This window comes from Phragmites australis, chromosome 4 (genome assembly GCF_958298935.1).
Source record: "Phragmites australis chromosome 4, lpPhrAust1.1, whole genome shotgun sequence".
Classification (NCBI taxonomy): Eukaryota; Viridiplantae; Streptophyta; class Magnoliopsida; order Poales; family Poaceae; genus Phragmites; species Phragmites australis.
This window is the reverse complement of record NC_084924.1, coordinates 1,650,738-1,673,472: the sequence shown is the minus strand read 5'-3', so window position 1 is coordinate 1,673,472 and position 22,735 is coordinate 1,650,738. Positions and strand designations below refer to the sequence as shown.

Below are 22,735 nucleotides of genomic sequence, written 5' to 3'. Positions count from 1 at the left end.
AATTTACTAAGTAAAAGATGTGTCGTGTACTCCTCGTTCTTCAACAACCAGTTCAGAACGCAAGGGTTCTTTCTACAGCAGTCGCAGAAAAAAGAACAGCGATATCTGGTGCGGATTCTGAGGGAAAAAAGGACTGGTCCTGGAGTCAGCCTGACAATCCCTCTCTCTCTCGACAACACCTACCAGGTGCTCCTGTTTGACTCGAATTTGAAATATAAAAACATTCAAGCATTTTACGGAAATAACAATGATTTAAGACTCAGTGCTAAGATTTTGGAGTATCTGTGTCTCTAAGTGAGGTCTTAAGTCGCTCAGAAAAAGAAGTCAACTCCATAATGGGGTTTAAAGAGAACCAACGTGGACATGCATCCATAAGCGAGGCAACGTAGACTTGACGCTTATGCACCTCGAGAAAGCGTGTTCCTAAATCTTCACAATGATAGAACACCTAACAGGTGAGTCCACAGTCGTCATATCATATAATATTGGGAAATTATTTGACCACATCTATAACCTCCTGAATTTAGGCATGCTAATTAATTATAAATTTCACTTTAAATTAATTTTTTTTAATTTATTAAGCTAACTAAGGTTAAGAAAATAGGTATGTGGTCATGTGGATATATATACCAGTATGTATACATTCATGTATATTAGATATGCTAAGTTGAATAAGTGTTCCAAAATACACTAGAATTATTTTCAAAATATTCCTTGTATTAAAATATTTCTTATGCATTGGTTTATGTATTTTATGGTTCTTGGTCTGAAGATTTGAAATTGAATGTCTCTCAATTTCAGTTTTCTCTCAGCTCAAATCAAGTTGGATTTAAATCCCTTAATTCAAATCCTCTTCCGAAGATCTTGAAATCCAAATCAAAGTTTGAATATGTTCGTTTGAGTTGATCTTAATCTAAAGTCAAAACTAAATTCAAATACCTCATTTAAATTCATCTAAAAAATTCCTTCTCTTTTTCTTTTTCTATTTTCTCTCGTGGCCTCATTCTCCGCTTCCTTCTCCCTTGCATGGCCCACGGCACCCGGCCCAGACTCCCTTTCCTCCCGTGTGCTCGGCCCCCTCGCTCACACGCTGGTCTGCCCACTCACCCGCACTCCACGCGTCGGTCGATCATCCGCGTGTCCACACATCGCCCATCCGCGTCGCGCCCGCGCCTCTCCCCCCTTTCTCCTCCCTCCAGCACGACGCGCCCGTCATCGACCGCCGTTTTCCCCTCTCTGGGAAATATCCCGCGTGCCCGACTAACCTCCGCTTCTCTCGCTCTCTCCTTTCTATCTCACTCACTCTCTCTCTCTGTCCATGCTGCGCGCCCATGCCGTGCGACTTTCGCTCCCGCGTACGCGTGTGGCCGACACAGTCCGACCATGCCGTGGAAATAAATGTGAGTGTCACCTTGCCACCTCACTGCTGCTCAGCTCACCGACGGTCGCATGACGCGAGTGACTGCACCGCCTCGCTACTCCCTTCCACCTCTATAAATAGCATAGCCCTGGCCCCCTCTCCTTCCCCCTTTTCCCATTCACCGCCGCCACCGCCACTACATGCCACCGTAGCTCGCCATCGTCGATCAGCCGGCCACGTGCTTCCTAGGAGCTCAAGGAGGATGTCGCCATCCCTATGCCGCTGTCCGTTCACCAGAAGCCCGACGGGAGTCCGCCCGTGCCGGTAGCCAAGCCACCTCTGCTGCCACCGCTTCGTCGCATCATCGGTCGTCGCCTAGCTTCTCACCATTTCTGAGCTTGGTGAGCTTCCCGTCCCCTCGCGCAACCCCCTAGCTAGCATGTCATCACCCCCGTGCTTCCTTCTCGCGCATAGCCACATGCCGCCGTGTTTTAGCTTGCTACCGGTTTGCTTGTGCCTCTGCTTGTGGTCCGACCATTGTGCCGTCTAGTCTAGGGAGCCTTAGGCTCATTTTTCTTGCAAGGAAATCACGCGTAGGCTAGGGGAAATGCTGCCTAATTTCTATGCCACCACGTAGATCGCCTCCGTCCGCCGTCTGGCATCGCTCTGGCCCCAGTCCACCGCCGATAAGCCCCAGATGAACTCGTTGTCGCGTGTAGAAGCCTGGCGACCATCCGTCATCGTGAAACCTTGGCGGGTGAGTGATTTTGGTGAGCCCTCCGGCGTCGCTCTGCCGCATTCGCTCGTCGTCGATCCCCCCTTCACCACTCCGCTTGGGCCAGCGCGCGTGGCCAGGTCGTCCTCGCGCTTGCGCGACCCAGCCCAGCCGGCCAGCCTAGCCACCCGCAGGTCGCGCCCTAGTGGGCCGACCCAGATCCTCAGCCTGTTAAAACTGGGCAGCCCAACCCGAGTGGGCCAATACTTGCAATCCAAGCCAGACCCAACCCATTCAGGCCGGCCTCGGCCCAATCCGAGCATATTTCGGGCCAACCAGTCACTGTTCATGTGGGCCCCACCGAGTCACTGTTCATGTGGGTCCAAACTACTATTCAGTGGACCCCACCCGTGGGTCCCACCTATGAATAGTGCCATTGCGTAATTTCCCGATTTAATTTTCAATTAAATCTTCCGGGAGGCATAACTTCTCCGTTCTGGCTCCGATTTCGGCGATTCTTTCACTGAAATTCATCTAAATCAAAATCTACTCATCTATCATATTGTGATATATATTAGAGCTCATTTGGCTTTCTATTTGGTGTTATTTAATTTTTTCTCTAGTATAGCCATTATTGATCGTAGTCGCAATTGCAGATCAACCAGAGTTCTGCGAGTGCTACGCGAGAAGTGTTAGGAGCGAGGAGGATCCCGACTACAACCAAGAACTTGAAGAGAACTTCGGAGAAGGCAAGTCCTATCTCCTTGATCATATTGAACCTATGTTTTTAAATAATCTACATGATCAACTTAAAATTGGACTTATATCGCATGTGCTATGTATTGCGCTTTACAAACTGTTTGTAGTAAATATTATCATTCAAAACACATATTATCATAGAATTACCTGTTTTATCAATATTAATAACAGACGACGTCTTGATATCTAACATGCTTAGAATTGAATATGTCTCTTCGGAGACGTCGCTTTTAAAACACATGTTATCAATGGTAACTCATATACCATGAATCATTGATGGTTGTGAATTCCGTGATAGTTGTGAAATCCTTGATGTCGTGTGAGATATGATGGGAGATGTGTAAAAATAGGTGAAAACTGCTTTAGCATGGGCAAGTAGAGTAGTACTCTAGACGAGGATGCTCTTGAGGGCTTGAGTTACCTTTGTGGTATTCATTTTGCTGGAAGATACCTACCCTGGCTATTTAAGGACCAAGTCTTTTCGCAGTCATACCTTGGCAACCCCCGTGCAACCATACGTCTTGAATGGGTAGGACTTGACTTCTCCTTCACCGGACTGACTTAGGCATCATATTAGGAGGCTGGGAGCAGCGAGTAGTCAAGTGACCATCCGTCCCTCTGTTTAGAGGTTGCTAGTACCGGCCTAGGCTTAAAAGGGAGACTAGCTTTCGGTACATAGACTCTGGCGCTTGGGGTTAAATCTCGTAGAAAAGCTCGGCAGGAAAGGTGATTGAAGTGTCTCGGTATGATTCGCTCTGAGCATATCGTGTGGGTAAAGCTGTACAATATATACAGAGTGTAAATCTATTCGAATAGTCGTGTTCATAATCATGGACATATGAAGGCAGAACCTTTTTGACTAAACTCTGGTGCGTGTCTTGATGAGTGAGTGTGTAAACTAGATGTCCGTGTGATGATGTTACTGGCTGAATCCACTGGGATCTGTGTAGTACTAGAGGTACACAAAATGTGATAAAAAGATACTGCGGAGTGAGGTGTGGCCCTTTTCAGGACCGAGAAAATCCTATATACAGCTTGATACCTAGTTTTAAACTATTTAAACTGTTTTAAAGTCAATCATAGATGATACAATTGGATACCTGCATAAACTACTTTACGTTTAAAACTAAACCATAAAGCTCTATCCTTGAATCACCCCTTTATGCATATATCAAACACCTTGAAGTAGTATGAGGCCTACTGAGTAACTTCCGTACTCATTCTTGCTGTCATTCAGATGAAGAAGTCGATGCTGATTTCGCCGGAGGTGAAGACAATGATAAAGAATAGTCTTAGAAGTTGCGACCGCATCCTGCTTATGGCTTAGGCTTTTGCTTTTCATTTTGTTTTGTTGGCCTCTCGACCAAGTTTGTAATATACAATATTGTTTGTAAATCTTTATACTCTGTAACTTTAATAATTATATTTAAAATTTAACTACGATACTACAACTGTTATACTATACATATCAGCTACTTAATTCACATACTAATATTAGAGGCACAAAATAACCTGACTTTAGAGTCTTACAACATCGCCCAAAAAAAAGGTCTTTCTACCCAGGTTTGACGCGAGCTCTGAACTCGGATTAACACTTCGGACTGTAATCCATCAGAAAACACAATCTAGTGGTCACATTATTTTTTTTAATAATAATCCATACACCACAGCCAAATGTCTTGGCACTAATTACTTGATTTTCGTCCTGTTGTGTGTTGACACATGGGCAAATCATAGGACGACGAGGTGATAATTAATCCCATGTTACTTGTGGTAATAACCGTGCATGCATCAAAATGATGTCGTCAACTTGTCATAGTAATTAAATATATATATATATATATATATATATATATATTAAACACAACATGCATTATTAACAATCTTGAGGCCACAGTGGCATTAGCAACGTATGGTGTGGCTCCATGATGGTGGCAACCATGATAGCACCACAGGTGATGAGCCGCATGAAGAATTGAACCGACTAAAGCGAATTTGCTAGGCATAGTAGGTGGCCGGCCGGCGAACGACTCAACGCCATACAAGTAACCATGTTGAAATGGCCATGGTGCTATTTCCATAAAAAGGAATGAAATGACCATGCCATGGAAGGGAACTATGCTAGGGGCACACATGCATGACCAATTAGTGTTTTTGCTACATTGCCATGACCAAAAGGCAAGTGTAAATACAGATCTAAACTTTTCAATATTGTAATTTTTGGCTGTTGAAGATCTTCATAACATTTTCTCGTAGGAAAGGTTTAGACAGTTTATTTTTTTCATGCTTCACAACTACGACTAATATAGATACTTATAAATTATTTTCGTTTAACCAAATACCTATATCTCAAATATGTATCCACCTCATATTTTTACTCTACTTTATGTGAAAACTTGCATCATAGGTGGTTAAAATATTTATGGTTTCATAGCAAGTTGGTTGTGGCATGAGGGGTTAGCATGGTAGCCACATTGCATACTTATGACAATCATGCTAGCACAATCATGATGATATTGTGGCCATGCCAAGATCAGAAACTAGTAAGATAGCTATGTTACAAGCTTATAAAAATCATGTTAACACAACTATGACATACTATGGTTTTGCATGATCAAAACTATAATTCTGAGGTCCCTTGAACATAGAATGTACATACAACTAGAAGTGACAAGATATATATGGAGGAATGTGATATATAAGTTATATATTGAAAAAGCTCTCTACGACTATAAAGTTTATTCATCATTATTTCATGGTAGAAGCATATTCATTAGTGGAATATTACAATTCAGTAATAATATATCTTTTTATTTTTCTTACATGTTAAGGATTACATGATAAACATGTATATGCTGTTGATGAGCTTTTAAATAAGAAGATTACTAAACACATGTCGAGATAATATGCAACAAATGTACTCAGATTTAAACTCCACATCAACAGGCTAACTAAAATTTAACTTTTTACATGTACATGTGTTGAAGGTATGCTTTTTAACGGCTATACTTGTCACATATCTACTATATATTCGGTAATCTTATCACACTGTCGCACGATATTTAAATGCTCTTCTCTTTCCGATGTAATTTATATGAACTTTATTATTTAGTTAAATTTAGCACAAATCATGGCGTCTCTACTCATTATATTGATATCGTATATAGTTTAATAACTTTGCTCCTCACCTTATTATATGACATAAGTAGTTAAACACTAATTAGTTTTATACCGATTTAAATATAATTTAACATTTTTATCCTCTAGTCATAGCATAAAAAACCGTTGGAAAACTTGGCTAACCACACGATTGATTCATCTTCCTTTGGCCTGTGCGAATCGTCGTGTAGCCGCTGGGGTGTCGCATGCAATTTGTGGCGCCCTTTTTCTACCAGACCATCCCGCTACGCGTCCCAATCTACCATCTCCCCCACTCACACATCCCATCCCCATCTCTGCCTTCGTGCTCTTTCCCCTCACCCCTGCTCTGACTCCACCTCGACTCCATTTCTGCATTCCCACAAAAAACGTCCGCCCCGAATTCCTCAACCTCCCACGGATTTTGCGCAGTTCGTCCCCTCCGGAGCTCGATTCGTCCCCAAAGCTACGGCCTTTGCCGCCAATTCGGCCGGTTTGGTGTCCCGCTGATTCGCTTCATTTTTTTCCTGGAATTTTCGTGATTCGCCCCGTATGAGCTCGGATTGGCGGTGGTGTTCCTGATACCCGCTTGCTGGAGGCGGAGGCGAGTGGGCATGTGGGTTTCTCTGGTGTGGATCCGGGGCTGCGTGGGCGTCACGTTCGTCGATTTCCAGGGCGGGAGGGGAGCCGACTAGATCTCTCGGCTCCTGCGGCTGCCGCGCTTGGTTGCAGAGTCTGGGGAGGTTAACTGCGATCAGAGGTTCGTCTAGGGTTTTTGGAGGTGGGGCGCCATGGAGGCGGCTAGGCTCGGCGCACAGAGCAGCCACTTGTACGGCGGCGGGTTGGGTGAGCTTGACCTGAACAGGCGTGAGAAGAGGGTGTTTGGCTGGGACCTCAACGATTGGAGCTGGGACAGCGAACGCTTTGTTGCCATGCCGGTGCCCGCAGCGGCAGCAAATGGCTCGGTGATGAACAACTCACCGTCCTCATCAGAGGAAGCTAAGGCTGAGGTGGCTAGGAACGGTGTGCCGGTGCCCGCAGCGGCAGCAAATGGCTCGGTGATGAACAACTCACCGTCCTCATCAGAGGAAGCTAAGGCTGAGGTGGCTAGGAACGGTGGCGTCAGAGGTGACTCTGATAAGAGGAAAAGGGTGGTGGTCATTGATGATGATGACACGGAGAATCAGGACAAGATTGAGAATGGTGGCGGGGCACTCAGCTTGAGGATTGGGGGTGGTGCTGTTGGTGGTGGATTGCTGGAGAATGGCAGTGTTGATGAGGAGGGAAATGGAAAGAAGATCAGGGTGCAAGGGGGCAGCTCGAGTGGGCCAGCATGCCAGGTTGAGGGCTGTGGAGCGGATCTTACTGCGGCGAAGGATTACCATCGGCGGCACAAGGTCTGTGAGATGCATGCTAAGGCCACCACTGCTGTGGTTGGGAATGCTGTCCAGCGGTTCTGCCAACAATGTAGTAGGTTAGTTTTATGACTCTACTGCTATTACCTTTTACTTGCATGCAATTATTTGTTCATATGGGAATGGATAGTGAAATATCTCATGCAAACTCTATTTAGCACAGCCAGATACAAAACTCGACACATGTGCAAGCTCTGATGATGATGTTATAAATTCCATCTTTTGATCTTTGAGAGTCACCATAATCCATGACAGGTGTAGACAAAAGAAAATGCACACTTATCATCTGTAGACTGAAATGACAATATTTAAGTGAAAATTGTTTGGAAGGAAATCTAGGTATAAGTTTTAAAGATGGGAACGCTCGCCTTCCATAGGCAAGAGTTAGGGATGATGCTGGGAGAACTGGAGAAGTGGTTCAACAAAGTCATGCTTAGAACTTAAGAAGTCAAATAGTGTGTTGGTGCCACTATATACTTAAAAACAACATTCTTTTTAAATATTGGCAAGTTCTCTGTAGTTACTTAGATGTCCTTGTACAGATTTCACCTCCTTCAAGAATTCGATGAAGGGAAGCGAAGTTGTCGGCGACGTTTAGCAGGCCACAATAGACGGAGGAGGAAAACCCGCCCTGAAATTGCTATCGGTGGAACTGCTTCAATTGAGGACAAAGTCAGCAATTATTTATTGTTGAGTCTTCTTGGAATCTGTGCCAATTTAAACTGTAAGTTTGCTAACTTACTACTGCAACTTAGACAGTTGTCTATTCTGCATATAAAGGTTCTAATACCAGTATAGTTTGTTTTCCCTTCAGTCTTATGAAATTGCATCAGTTATTTTCAATGAAATTTACTCGGTATACTTTGCTAAAAAACAAACAAACTTAGTGTAGACCTAAGAGAAGACTTATAATCACGTTCCATGTCACTTTCTTGTATACGGCTTTACAGTATGTGAGTCACGGTTCTTGTTACTCTATCTGACACATTGATGGAAATACAATAAATAGTTTTTAAGACCATAAGGATGTAACATGGCACTGGCTGTACTGGAAGTTTCATGTATTGGTTCATTTTATTCAATTCTAGGATTGCTGACAGGAAGTTACTTCGCCACATGAGTGGTAGGATGCCCCCTCATATTCAGCAATTCACAATCTTGCACCGATAGAATGCTGCAATTACTAGCTGTGTGACCTTAATTTATTTCTATTCACTAGCTGTTCTTGTTGTCTATGCAAGCTTGTCTCTTAAATATAGCGACAACACCTAAACTGCACTAGTATGACTTATGAGCATAATTATTAGTCTAATAGTCTTCAGAACAACTCATTTGGTCATATTCAGGATGAGACATGACTTTAGAATTTTACTTGCAGCTGACAATGCTGAGCATTCAAACGGTCAGGAGTCGCTATCCAATCTTTTGCGAAACCTAGGGACTGTTGCCAAATCACTGGAACCAAAAGAACTCTGTAAACTCCTGGAGGCAGTCCAAAGCCTGCAAAATGGATCGAATGCTGGATCCTCTGGAACAGCTAATGCTTTAGTGAATACTGCTGCAGCAGAGGCTGATGGGCTATCTAACCCTAAGGTGCCTTTCGTGAATGGTAGTCAGTGTGGACAGGCGTCATCATCTGTTATGCCAGCACAATCAAAGGCTACCCTGGTGGCAACTCCAGGTATGATGTATAACCATTGCTAGACCTTCAGAAAATGTCTTCTGGTAAAAAAAAATCAGCTTATCCTTTTTCCCTGCCTGCAAAGAGCCTACAGCATGCAAGCTTAAGGATTTTGATCTGAATGACACTTGCAATGATATGGAAGGCTTTGAGGATGGGCAAGAAGGTTCACCTACACCTGCCTTTAAGGCAGCTGATTCTCCTAATTGCCCATCATGGATGCAGCAAGATTCTACTCAAAGCCCACCACAGACTAGTGGCAATTCGGATTCAACATCAACTCAATCATTGTCAAGCTCAAATGGAGACGCTCAGGTTTGTCATTTATTCCTTGCAACAACTTCATATAAAGAATGCTAAAGGGCTTATTGCGAGTTCATGGATGACTTACCGATCTGTATAGTGACAGACTTATATATTGATGACCACAGAAGTCAACTTACTATCATTTTTAATGGGAAATTGACAACTCACTAGCTGTCAATATGCTATTGGAATGTTATACATACATATGCATCAAACTGTCATCAGGAAACAACTTTCTTAGGTGGAGGCTATTCAAGGTTGTATTTTGAATTGGAATGGAATTTTCAGTGCACTGGAATGAGGGAGTGAGACGTCAAAATACATTCGGTTTGTTCGGAACTAGGTTTTGAATCCAGTTTTTTGCTTTCAGGGATATAATAACTCATGTGTACTGTTTCAACCTTCTGACTTTTACACCTACCTGACTTTTTGATACCCCTACTAGAAGTTGTGACAGATGTCAAGAATGAACAAAAAATCTGCAAGAGTAAAATCTGAATGGAACAGTGCACCAAACAAACATCCAATCCCCAAGTTCCAAACTTTTTAGAAGTTTTATGCACCAATAAAAATATCTCACAGCAAAGATATAGACTTCAACCAGATAAATACGCCATTCATTGCATCTCTTCTGCACAAAAATGCCGTGCGAATACTGAACTGAACAGCCTTTGACGTGTATCAAAAGTATGCATGAAAGAGGAGAATTTATGTTAACAACAATAGTCTTGGCAGCGCTTACATAAATACCAAAATGCCAATGTCACCATATTTCATAATGGATTTGAACCTACATATGCTTAGTTCTCTTTTTCTTATGAAACATCTCTCTCTCATACAGCTTCTTATTATTTTGGTTGCAGTGCCGAACTGATAAGATTGTCTTCAAGCTTTTCGAGAAAGTTCCTAGTGATTTACCTCCAGTTTTGCGATCAGAGGTAATTTCTGCACTCTCTTAGCATGGGATAAGAGAACATATCCTGAATCTAACACTTAAATCCTAAATTTCAGATTATTGGTTGGTTGTCCAGTAGCCCTACTGATATAGAGAGCTATATTAGACCTGGCTGTATTATTCTAACAGTGTATCTTCGGTTAGTTGAGTCTGCATGGCGAGAGGTATGCTTCCTTCCATAATTATTTTATCTCACTATAGTGCCCTTTTTTGTTTGGTTATTGATTTTTTTCCCCTACAGCTCTCTGATAATATGAGCTCACGCCTGAATAAGCTTTTGAATAGCTCCACTGACAACTTTTGGGCATCTGGCTTGGTATTTGTGATGGTGCGACACCAGTTAGCTTTTATGCACAATGGTGAGCCAAGCCCAGGCTCTTAACTATTCTTATACAGTTGTACTGCTGTTCAAGTTTTATTCTGTATGCTTCATGTAGGAAGATTGTTAATATTGCCTTGCATTCGTGTTACTGTAGGTCAAATTATGTTGGACAGACCACTGGCACCCAGTTCTCATCGTTACTGCAAAATTTTATGTGTCACACCAGTTGCTGCTCCTATTTCAGCAACAGTAAATTTCAGAGTAGAAGGCTTTAACCTAGTCAATGCTTCATCAAGGTACTTTATGATCTAGAATTTACATAGGCTCATTCTTGAAGGAGATGCTAATAAAGCTTGATGTTTTCTTAAGCAAATCCATTTTCGTCTAAATACCATCTTCTCATGTTCGCAGGCTAGTTTGTTCATTTGAAGAGTGTTGTTTCTTCCAGGAAGACACAGCTACTATAGCTGAAGATACTGTGCACGAGGATAGGGATACCGAGTACCTCAGTTTTTGTTGTTCTCTCCCTGGTTCAAGAGGAAGAGGATTTATAGAGGTACAACTTGTTAGATAGCTATTCTTTTGATGTGGTTTTGGTTTTTGTCATAACTTTCTAACTTACTCTGAACATAACCCACAATTTCAGGTCGAAGATAGTGGATTTAGCAACGGTTTCTTCCCCTTCATAATTGCTGAGCAGGATGTATGCTCTGAGGTTTCTGAGCTGGAGAGCATATTTGACCCCTCCAGTCATGAACAGGCAGATGATGATAATGCCAGGAACCAAGCTTTGGAGTTTCTAAATGAGTTGGGTTGGCTTCTTCATAGAGCGAACAGAATTTCAAAACAAGATAAAATAGAGCCACCTCTAGCTGCCTTTAACCTGTTGAGATTCAGGAATCTTGGCATATTTGCCATGGAGCGGGAGTGGTGTGCTGTGGTCAAAATGCTGTTAGACTTCTTATTTATTGGACTTGTTGATGTGGGGTCCCAGTCTCCAGAAGAGGTGGTGCTTTCAGAAAATTTGTTGCACGCTGCTGTACAAAGGAAGTCTGTCCGAATGGTTAGGTTTCTGCTGAGATACACGCAGAATAAAAACTTTAAGGGAACTGCACAGACATACCTATTCAGACCTGATTCTCTGGGCCCTTCAACAATTACTCCCCTCCATATAGCAGCTGCCACTAGTGATGCAGAGGATGTATTGGATGCGCTAACTGATGATCCCGGACTGGTATTCCCTCATCTAATTCTTGGAATGTTGCCTGTGTTTTTCCACCTCAAATTGAGCTATGCTTCAATTCTTTATCTAGTTACAGCAGTAAAACGATGGCAACTGTGTAACTTGTCATTCTTTTGATCTTTAAGCTAATGCACAGAGATCTATGCATCCATTGAAATGAACTCTGAAGTGTAACTTGTCATTCTTTTGATCTTTTAACTAACGCACAGAGATATATGCATCCATAATGAACAATGAAGTGATGAACACATGAATCATGTGTAATCACATGCGTTATATATCTTTTTAGCCTAGTTTATTTTTATCTAATAGTTCTATTATTGCTTTTCCCTTCCAGGTTGGAATCAGTGCATGGAGAAATGCACGGGACGAAACAGGCTTGACCCCAGAAGACTATGCTCGCCAGAGAGGCAACGATGCTTACCTGAATCTGGTCCAGAAGAAGACTGATAAGCATCTTGGCGAAGGACATGTTGTCCTCGGTGTCCCCAGCAGTATGTGCCCTGTAATAACCAATGGTGTGAAGCCAGGCGACGTTAGCCTTGAGATCTGCAGAAACACGCCAATGACAGCACCAGTGCCAAAGTGCCACCTCTGCAGCCGTCAGGCTATGATGTATCCAAGTTCTGCGGTGAGGACCTTCCTGTACAGACCAGCAATGCTGACGGTGATGGGCGTCGCCGTGGTCTGTGTCTGTGTGGGCATACTTCTTCACACCCTGCCCAAGGTTTATGCCGTGCCTACATTCAGATGGGAGTTGTTGGAGCGTGGATCAATGTAAGGAGTTTTAGGACGAAATAAGTGTAGCTGTCGTTGTGTAACTTGAGAGTTTTAGTGCGGTGTCTAAGATCAAAGGAACTTATGACCGCATGAAGAAGGCCCTTTGTATTTAAAAGCAGAATCGTTTCGCTGCTATAAGCTATATGCCGTGAATATCCCGTAACTATATTTACAGCCTAACATGTGGAAAATATCCTTCCATTCCATTTATCCATTTTGATTGTAGAATTCATTCTTCGCCGAGCTTCTGGGAACCGTCGGAATAAAACATATTCTTATTTGTATATAAGTTGAGCTCTAGTTCTTATCTGTATATAGGTTTGAGAATCAAGACAATGTTTGCTCCTGAAAATGTTTGAAAATCTCACGATTATATTTTTCAGCACAATCTATTACAGCTGAAGTTTGAATATTTTCGCTGGGCCAAAATACATGCAGCTTCTGTTCAACCCAATCAAGATTTACATTTTGCGATGAGTAGTCGGTTCTCTGGTGAAATGTTTGATGGAACATAGCTTACAAGATCTGCAACTAGACCCTTCTGTCTAAGCCATAGCAGCCTCCCAGTATCGATGATATCTTTACACATGAATCCCAAAGAGGCCCTCTCCTCTGCCGGTATACTTCGGATAATTCTCGCAATTCCAACAGCCTCCGGACCAGGCTTTTCTGGTTCTCTGCACCATAGTCCAATACAAATGGCGTCAAATACATATCAAGCTTTCAATGGCGCGGCACCAAAAGTCCAGAAAATGAATTACGAGAGTTATTTAAATGTTGAATGTTGATAGAAAATAAACTTGAGATAACCAGACATGATGTATGGATGACACTAAAGGTTCGAACAGAAATTCTTTAACAACAATAGAAAATGTAGACAAGACCTAATGGATAGTTGGCACTTGTACATGCTAATGATTCCCTACCTGACTTCAGAAGACGTGTCTTCAACCTCCACAGAGGAATCTTGGGAGCTGTGATCACCATCCACTGCCCAGCTGCTAAGCCATGTCATAGCATGGAATGCTTCCTCTGTAATCCCTAGTCCTGAGAGGAAAGATTTATCTGCAGCGACAAAAACAAATTGTTATCTGGAAAGCAATTTAAACAGCTTTGCTGTACTTCCAAAAGAGGACAAACTTTTATATATGTAAATGAGCTGTAAGTGACATGACATATCGCCCCCCAAAAAAATGTTTAAATGCTTAGCAATCTTAAAAGAATATCAGAAATTACTTGTGTAATGCTTCCATTGGCAAAGATGGTGGCAACAGGTAGCTAGAGCAAGGCCCTGGAGATGATGTTTGCCATAGTGTTTTTCTTCTGTTGGGTCATATTGCTCATGAAGACAGCACATCATGGTCATATCTGGAGATGGAATACAAGTTTTCTTAGATATATTCAACTATTCTCAAGCATATATGCATCACTATATCTCTGCATGCATAAATTATAAATATTAGAAGTTAGAACAACCTGTCGCAGGTCCACATAGATGTTTCCCAATTGCTAGATACTGAAGTCCACTCAATTCCTCTATTCCATGCAGGTTCAAATCCTCAACTGCATTGTATTTATGTTTCTTATCAGTGCTTATATTTTGTTTAAGAGCGTATGTACAAAGCACATACAGATAAATGATAGTAAAATGAACCATCTCTCTTTCACAAAAAAGGATTCAGTGAAGAAGGTGCTTGCAAACCACTCAAATGTCATTATGTCCACTATGCAGCAAAGAAAGAAAAAAGAAATCTTACTATCAATTCTCAGACGCTTCAAAGTAACAGCTTCATTTTGTCGCAAACTTCGATCAGCCTAGAAATTGTAGAGGAAAGATAGAACAGGACAACAAAAAGGCAGTCAAGAACTAATCCTGACGAAATTAGATTTAACATAATAAATTTCTCAGATGTCAGAAAAATCAACCATACAATCAAGTTTACTATAGAATATCATTGTTGTAGGAACTGTTGGAGAGTGTTGCTCAATAGGAAGGCGAGGCCCATTCAGCCTCGTCATCCCGGAGCTCGGTAGATGGGATCGAGAGGATGGGATGAAATAACCAATTAAATTCTTGCTTTCTTATTCATCTCTTGTGCTACTCTTTAAAGGAGAGCTAACAAACTCTTGATTATCAGAATCTAACCCCTGCCTAACAACTCAAACTTATCTGCTTAACTAATTCGAAATTATCTAATGGCAAGCGGCTCGATAAAGTTAATCTCTAATACTAACCCCTTCTGTTGTGACGTACATACGTTTGGCCCCACATAACATCTCCCCCCCCCCCCCCTCGACTAGCAGCTCGTCCTCAAGCTGAAAAGCAGGATATGTGCGCTTGAGCATTTCGACGTCTTCCCATGACGTAGCAGAATCTAGCTGCCTGAGTCATTTAATCAGCACTTGGCGCACACCTCTGGCAAGGCGCCCCTTCAAAGCCTTCTCCGGAGTAGGCAGCACAAAGCAATTGTGAGTCGGAGGCAGCGGCGATGGAGCGATCGGTGGTGTGCCTACAAATTTATTCAGGAGCCCAACGTGAAACACATTGTGAAGGCAACTCCCCTGCGGCAGGTCCAGTCGGAAAGCGGTCTCGTTGATGATGGCGCTGACCTGATATGAACCATAGAACCTTGGCCGAAGCTTCCCTTTTGTTTCTTGCTGGAGAGACGTTGGCGAATAATGATGGAGCTGAAGCCAAACCTAAACGTCCACGGTGAAGGTCTGCTCCCTGTGGAGTCTATCATAGGCTTTCTTTGCAAAGGACTAAGTCTGCTCCAGTCGGTACCGCATCTCAGTAAGGAATTCATCTCGTTCTTCCATGGTCTGAGCTACTGCCGACACCCGGCATTCCCCCGCTTCATACGAGCGTATAGAAGGCGGATCACGCCCATACACCACACAGAATGGAGTGTCTCGGAGAGTAGTGTGAAAGGTGTTGTAGACGAACTCGACCCAAGGCAGCCATCGAACCCAGTTGCGTGCATGGTCGCTCGTGAAGCAACGAAGATACATCGTGATGACCTTATTGACCGCCTCCGACTGCCCGTCTGACTGCGGATGGAAGGCAATGCTCATATTTAACTTGGTTCCCATGGTGTGGAACAGGAACTGCCAGAATGCCGATGTGAACACTGGATCTCGGTCGAAGACAATGGAGACCGGCATGCCGTGCAGACGAAATATTTCAGAGAAGAACACGGCAGCCACTGATTTTGTCGAGTAAGGGTGCGCAAGAGGTATAAAATGCACATATTTTGAGAACCTGTCCACAACTGTGAGAATCACCGATTTTCCTCCCACCTTTGGCAGTCCTCCGATGAAATCGAGCGCAATGTCCGACCAGACTTCTGACAGCACAGGAAGAGAAAACAGAAGGCCGGCGGGGTGGAGACGATCCGTCTTGTGGCGCTGGCACGTGACGCATCCCTTGACATGCTCCTGAACTGCTAATCGAGCATTTGGCGTGTGAAAGTCCCGACGGAACCTGTGCAATGTTTTCTGGATTCCTTCGTGGCCTTCCTCGTGAGCTGCAGCGATCAGCATGGGGAGCAAGGGCGAGGAAGGCGGCACATACACCATGCGATTGTAGGTGATCAGGTCGTCCTTAAACTCCCAGGGCAACCCCAGTGCACCAGATGAAATCTGCTCCTGCAACGCAGCTATGGCCGGATTCCTGGCCGCTGCCGATTTGAGTTCTGTTAGGATGTTGAAGCTCGGTGCAGAGATCGCCCGCAGGGCAGAAATATCGTCATCGCGGCGAGAGAGTACGTCGGCTGCTTGATTGAGACACCTTGGCTTGTACTCGACTGTGAAATTGAATCCTAGTAACTTGCTGACCCAACGGTGTTGCGGGATTGTTGCCAAGCGCTGATCGAGCAAGAATTTTAGATTGTAATGGTCCATCTTGACAACGAATTGGCGTCCCCATAGGTATGACCGCCAATGGCGGACTACCTAGACCAAACCAATGAGTTCGCGTTCATAAGCAGCCAGTGTGCGATATCTTGGTGCTATGGAGCGACTGAAATATGCGATTGGCTCGCCGTCTTGGTGGAGCACGTGCTGAACCCTGTTCCGGATGCGTCGCACTCAACCATGAATGGTCATGAGAATTCCGACAAGGACAGTACAAGTGCCGTCATGAGGGTGATTTTGAGTGCATGGAACGCCTCATCTGCCTGAGACCCCCAGTTGAAGCTATCCTTCTTGAGTAGTTGAGTCGGTGGTGCTACGATTGCTCCAAAATCCTTGATGAATTTCCTGTAGTAGCCTGCGAGCCCGAGGAAACCAAGAAGGGAGCGCAGAGACTTTGGTGTTGGCCAGTCATCCACTGATTGCACCTTGCTGGCGTCCATTGCTACCTCGTATGCCGAGATCCTGTGCCCGAGATATGTGATCGAAGGCTCGCCAAAAGAGCATTTTGAACGCTTGACAAAGAGTTGGTGGGCGCACAAGGTGCTGAGAACAACACAAACATGGCGCCGATGATCTGACCATGATGAGTTGTAGATCAAAATGTCGTCGAAGAACATGAGGACGAACTGGCGAAGAAATGGTCGTAGCACATCATTCATTAGCGCCTGAAATGTTGTGGGGGTGTTGGACAACCCAAATGGCATGACAAAGAACTCGTAGAGTCCCTCGTGGGTGCGGAACGCTGTTTTTGCCATGTCGTCTAGGTGCATGTGCACCTGATGGTACCCCGAACGCAAGTCGAGCTTGTTGAAGATGATGGCGCCATGCAATTCGTCGAGGAGCTCATCGACCACCGGGATGGGGAAGGTGTTCTTCATTGTGCGCTCGTTGAGGGCTCGATAGTCCACGCACAGGCGCCAGGACCCATCTGCCTTCTTCACTAATAGCACCGGTGAGAAAAAGGCCGACGTGTTACGTCGGATCAAACCTTGGGCTTCCATAGTGTGGCACTGCCGCTCCAACTCATTCTTCTGAAGGGCGGGGTAGCGATAGGGGTGCACGGATACCGGTTCTGTCCCTGGACGCAAGTGGATGTGGTGGTCTTGCGACCTGGTCGGCGGCAACCCCTTGGACTCAGCGAAGACATCTTGGAAGTCGTCGAGGAGTGTATCGAGCAGATCATGGCTCGTGCAGGAGCCAGCTGTGGACTTGTTGATCCGGGAATGCCTTGCCATAGAACTCGGCGATCCTTGTGCCAGAAGGACATGGTCAGCCGGCCAAAGTCCTACGAAATTGGCCCTAGTGTGGCCAACCATTGTGTGCCGAGCACCATCTCATATTTGCCCAAGGGAATGACGTAGAAATCCACCACAAAATGCTCCGTGTCAATGGCGAAACACGAGCGTTGGAACACGCTGGCATAGGGAATCCGCTCGCCGTCCGCCACCGTGACAGAGAGATTGCTCCATACTCGGAATTGCATCCTGGACTGAGTCGCCGCGGACTCGGAGATAAAGTTGTGCGTCGAGCCCGTGTCGAGGAGGGCGGTCACCGTGGCTGTGCCAATGTGGCAGCGCACTTGCGTCATCTCTCCAGTTCTGATGCCCGCAATATCGTGAAGGGAAATCCGCGACGCATTTGTGTCAGTCTCGGTCGCCGAATCCGCGCCTTCGTCGTCGTCCGTCATCTCGAGGAGGAAGAGGCGTTTGCAGGAGCGATTGTGGCCGCGAGTGTAACGCTCATCGCAGTTGAAGTAGAGGCCCAAGCAGCGACATTCCTTGAGCTCTTCCGGCGTAATGTGCTTGATTGTGCGCCCAGCCACTGTGACAGTCCCGATTGTCACAGTGCCTGCACCCGTCGTGGTCGTCGGTGTTGGTGTCGTTGGGGCGACCGATGGCAGGGTCGGCAGGAGTGGTGGCGCGGACCTGAGTGACAACGAGCGGGGTGCGCGAGATGCCGTGGCCACTGCCTGTTCTCGGCGTTCGAACGAGTGTGCCAAGTTCATGGTGATTTCCAAGGTTTGCAGCGTTTGCATTTGAACGTCGAGGCTCATAGGTTCTTGAAGGCCTACGGTGAAGAGCTGGACCTGTTGACTCTCAGTTAGAGGCCCTGCTCGAGAGAGGAGTGCCAGGAATCGCTCCTGGAAGTCGGCCACCGTGTCGGTCCGGCGGCACGCTGCCAGTTCGCCGAGAGGATTTGAGCGTAGTGGAGGACCAAAGCGTAGACTGATGAGCTTGGCGAAGCGTGGCCACGATGGGGTTCCTTCTTCTCGTTTGACACGCATATACCGTTGTTGGGCGGCGTCAGTGAGGTGGAAAGTTGTAAGCCAAACTTTTTCCTCCTCGATGGTGCGCTGGCCGCAGAAGTAATGTTCGCAGGGGTTGAGATAAGGCAACGGGTCGCCCTGGCCATCGAACTTGGGAAAGTCGAGCTTATGGAAGCGCGTTTGGCCCATGGGACCGTCACGCGCTCGCTGGAGGTGATCACTGTTGCGGCCAGCGGGAATGATCTCACGTTGATCGCATTCGAGCCGGCTAATGGCTAGGTTGTGCGCGCGCCGCTGTTGGTCGATGTCACGAAGTTGGCCTTCTAGGGACTCCAGGCGATCAAGCTTGGTGAGGATGGCCTACATAAGCGCCTGGGTCGCATCCTTGCCGACGCTGGAGCCGGCGTCGCTGGCCGACATGTTGGTTGCGAGAGGAGGACAACCTGAATCTGATACTAGATGTTGTGGGAACTGTTAGAGAGCGTTGCTCGATGGGAAGGCAAGGCCCGTTCAGCCTCGTCACCCTGGAGGTCGGTAGATGGGATCGAGAGGATGGGATGAAATAACCAATTCAATTCTTGCTTGCCTCTTATTCATCTCTTGCGCTACTCTTTAAAGGAGAGCCGAACACCATAACAAGCTCTTGATTCTCAGAAACTAACTAAGACCTGCCTAACAACTCAAACTTATCTACTTAACTAATTCGAAATTATCTAATGGCAAGCGACTCGATAATTCTAATCTCTTATACTAACCCTTTCTGTTGCGACGTACATATGTTTGGCCCCACATAACAATCATATTCATCCAAAGTATTAGCAAAGTCTCCAAGTTAACTGCAGTGGCATTTCAGAAAAGAATAACGAGTCAAATTCATAAATTCACATCACTACAAACAACATCTGCATACATTATACACTTATACATTACATCAGTACTGAAGTCAAGGCGTGTTAACAGCTGATTGCAAAATACTGGCTACATTGAATATAACAAAACTACGGAAATCAATAGGTTGTAAACACTGAGACATCATATTGCAAAATCTGAGACAATGCACTTGCTGTTAAGCCTAATTATGATGTCAGCAGCATTTTCATCTAGTGGAACTGAGTGGGCAGAAAGGTTAATTTCTATGGTTGCAAAGTTAAGCTGTATTTCGCAAAATAGAGTAAACGAACAGCAAGCATTTAATAAAGTTCGAATGGAACTTATCCCAGAAATATAATAATTTGTGTAGATTTACTGACCTTGAGCTTGTAAGACCGTCTCTCAACCAAAAACACATTTGCAATCCCATAACAGTCCACCAGCACCTGCGTCAAGTACCCTCTCCCAGCTCCAAATTCCACAACCGCCTGAGCACTCACCGCCGCATCCTCCCCATTGACCACCGCCACATCGCCCCTCTGCAGCAAACCAAATGCCTCCATGTTTCCAACAATGGAGGCCTGCTGTGCGACATGCTTCTCCTGGTACGGCACCTTCCTGTAGTCCAATTCACCAACAGAAATCACTCCCCACTAGTAAACGCTCATAAAATCCCAACCATTACACTCTCGAACTGGCAAAATTCCCCACCTATCGACCTGCCCTCTCATCCACTTTTCGCAAGCATCGGTGATCAGGTAGGACTCGCGCATTGCCACGGCCGCGTGTGATGACCGGATCTTGCCCAGCAGATTCCGGAACTCCTCCTCCGTGAGACCGTACACGGCCGCGCGCTTCTCCGCCGACGTGACGCCGCGGCCAGCCTCGCCCCCGCCGGAGTTGACGCCCTTGGAGTAGTACGGCTGCGCGGCGAGCGCGGCAACCTGCTTCTTCAGGGGGCACTTGCCGACATGCGCATCCAGGTTCTCCTCGAGCACCGTGCTGCGTGTGAGAAGAGAAGGCGGAGTTAGCGGAGTGGAGCGGCGGCGTTGGGGTCAACCCAACTGGGGGGTGGTGTTGGGGCTTACTGCGATGGGTCGACGGGGCAGGGGACGCGGCGACCGGCGCCAGAGGCGGTGGTGGGAAGGTGGTTGCCGCAGTACCTGAGGAGTCAGGGTTAGCGTTCAAGGGTCAGGCTGATGAGCGAAGAAGCTTAACAGGAGTTGCTTACTGAGAGGAAGGGAGCGGGGAGTTGGCGCAGTGGCGGCGTTTGTTGGGTAGCCAGAAGTGGCAACGGCCCGGAGGAGGATGCGGTGGCGGTGAGCGCTCTCCTTTAGCCGGAGCATGGCCCATCCCTGACGGCTGTGGCGGCGGTGGCGGCGGCGAAGAGAGAGGGAGACGCCGGGGAGGGGAGAACAGAACAGTGGCGCCGGAGAGGGGGATGTGTTTTGCCTTAGGTGAGAAGTCGAAGAGCCCCCACCCAGAAGATATCCTGAACGTCAAGTAGAATATAAGCGGTCCAGATTAGCGCAGGATAAAGAGCGGTGCGGGCAGTTTTACACTTCAACCCTTATACTTAGTCTAAAACTCTTCAAATGAACCCCAATTTGGATCGCGATTAAGGCCTTGTGTCGCTAGACTGGAGCTTCCAGATTCACTTCAGATCTCGAGACTATAGGATAAGATACTATAATTTAAATATTTATTATCTTCGGTGTACTACAATCTCAGTTTCATAAATAGCTGGAATACTAAGTCCCAAACTAGGTTCCTTATTTGTCCAGATCGAGGACAAACTGAAGACTCCCGGTTACATAAGTATATAGTGTCTTTCTATCGGAAACTATTTGGTTTCAATGAAGAACCTCATATTCATCTTAAAGAGGGTTTTTAGTGCTAATCAGCAGCTACCTCTACAGGACCGAAAAGACTGGATCAAGGAGATCTCGGAGGTTTTCAATATAAAAATTGTCTCTGCGTCGGTCCCTAACGGGTTTAGGTATCTTTTTTCAAATATTTTTGGGATATTCTTAAAGATGATTTTATGGATTTGATGAAAGATTTTCACAATGGAGCTCTTAATTTGAAGAGGCTAAACTATGGTGTTATAACTCTCCTTCTAAAAGTTCGGGATCCAGTGTCTATCAAACAGTACATGCCTATATGTCTGTTGAATATGGATTACAAGATCTTCACCAAGATAAAGACTGAGAGAATCACACCTTTGCTCTCTCACCTGATCAGCCACCAGTAGATTGCTTTTATTAAAGAGAGGAATATCCTAGAGGGGGTTATGATACTACATAAGATGTTGCGTGAATTGAAACAAAGTAAGACTAAAGAGGTCATCCTAAAGATTGATTTTGAGAAGGCATACGATAAAGTTAGATGGAATTTCCTTCATGAAGTCCTTGTGAGAAAAGGTTTCCCTGACACTTGGATAAAATAGGTGATGCAATCTGTCTAATGTGGACAGGTGTGCATTAACATCAATTGGCAAAGGAATCCATACTTCAAAACTTACCAAGGACTTAGGCAGAATGACCCTTTGTCTCCAACTCTTTTCAATTTGGTAGCTGATGTCCTGGGAGACCTGATGGTGAAGGTTGTAGAGAAAGGTTTAGTTAATGGAGTTTTGACTCATCTGATACTAAGGGGGTGTCTTGTGTTCAATATGCAGATGATACTATTTTGATGATTGATGGATTAGATCATTCCATTCTTAATCTGAAAATTCTTCTTTATTGCTTTGTGTGGATGTCAGGGCTAAAGATCAACTTCCATAAGAGTGAGATCTTCGCTTTTGGCTTTGACAGTGCCAATAAAGAGAGGATGGCCAATATGTTAAACAGCAAATTGGGGGCACTCCCTTTGAATTATTTGGGGATTCTCATCTCAGATTAGCATCTAGGGGTTAAGATGTTCGAGCCTGTTAGTACGAAAATGTATAAGAGACTCTCTCTTTGGAAAAGGAAGAACATGTCTTCGGGGGCAGGGGGGAGACTTACCT

General features: G+C 45.2%; 2 protein-coding genes across 3 annotated transcripts; one reads left to right on the top strand and one right to left on the bottom strand.

Annotated features, from left to right (window-relative positions):
* Window positions 1–6,246: 6,246 nt before the first annotated feature.
* On the top strand, window positions 6,247–12,904 carry LOC133915082 (squamosa promoter-binding-like protein 6). Of its 2 annotated transcripts, none has more exons than XM_062358091.1 (11): window positions 6,247–7,446; window positions 7,930–8,111; window positions 8,766–9,068; window positions 9,163–9,383; window positions 10,238–10,312; window positions 10,386–10,493; window positions 10,571–10,688; window positions 10,806–10,947; window positions 11,063–11,207; window positions 11,298–11,885; window positions 12,232–12,904. In XM_062358091.1, the coding sequence occupies exons 1-11, from the start codon at window positions 6,764–6,766 to the stop codon at window positions 12,673–12,675; spliced, it is 3,009 nt and encodes a 1,002-aa protein (XP_062214075.1). In that variant the 5' UTR covers window positions 6,247–6,763; the 3' UTR covers window positions 12,676–12,904. The 2 variants fall into 2 exon arrangements, with proteins under 2 accessions (XP_062214075.1, XP_062214074.1); XM_062358090.1 differs by having other exon boundaries at window positions 9,154–9,383.
* Window positions 12,905–13,026: 122 nt separating this feature from the next.
* LOC133915084 (tRNA:m(4)X modification enzyme TRM13) lies at window positions 13,027–21,174 on the bottom strand. The gene is made up of 9 exons (XM_062358092.1): window positions 20,957–21,174; window positions 20,814–20,888; window positions 20,437–20,727; window positions 20,106–20,343; window positions 14,432–14,489; window positions 14,151–14,237; window positions 13,911–14,042; window positions 13,601–13,739; window positions 13,027–13,351 (listed from the first exon to the last, which is right to left on the bottom strand). The coding sequence occupies exons 1-9, from the start codon at window positions 21,076–21,078 to the stop codon at window positions 13,129–13,131; spliced, it is 1,365 nt and encodes a 454-aa protein (XP_062214076.1). The 5' UTR covers window positions 21,079–21,174; the 3' UTR covers window positions 13,027–13,128.
* Between the last annotated feature and the right edge of the window lie 1,561 nt (window positions 21,175–22,735).

Coding starts and splice junctions, on each gene's coding strand:
- LOC133915082 (XM_062358090.1), top strand. CDS start 6,764: ATGGAGGCGGCTAGGCTCGGCGCACAGAGCAGCCACTTGTACGGCGGC. Junction 9,384..10,237: donor GCTCAAATGGAGACGCTCAG/GTTTGTCATTTA, acceptor TTTTGGTTGCAG/TGCCGAACTGATAAGATTGT. Junction 10,313..10,385: donor CTCCAGTTTTGCGATCAGAG/GTAATTTCTGCA, acceptor CCTAAATTTCAG/ATTATTGGTTGGTTGTCCAG.
- LOC133915084 (XM_062358092.1), bottom strand. CDS start 21,078: ATGGGCCATGCTCCGGCTAAAGGAGAGCGCTCACCGCCACCGCATCCT. Junction 20,728..20,813: donor TGCCCCGTCGACCCATCGCA/GTAAGCCCCAAC, acceptor TCTCACACGCAG/CACGGTGCTCGAGGAGAACC. Junction 14,043..14,150: donor TCTATGTGGACCTGCGACAG/GTTGTTCTAACT, acceptor TTCCATCTCCAG/ATATGACCATGATGTGCTGT.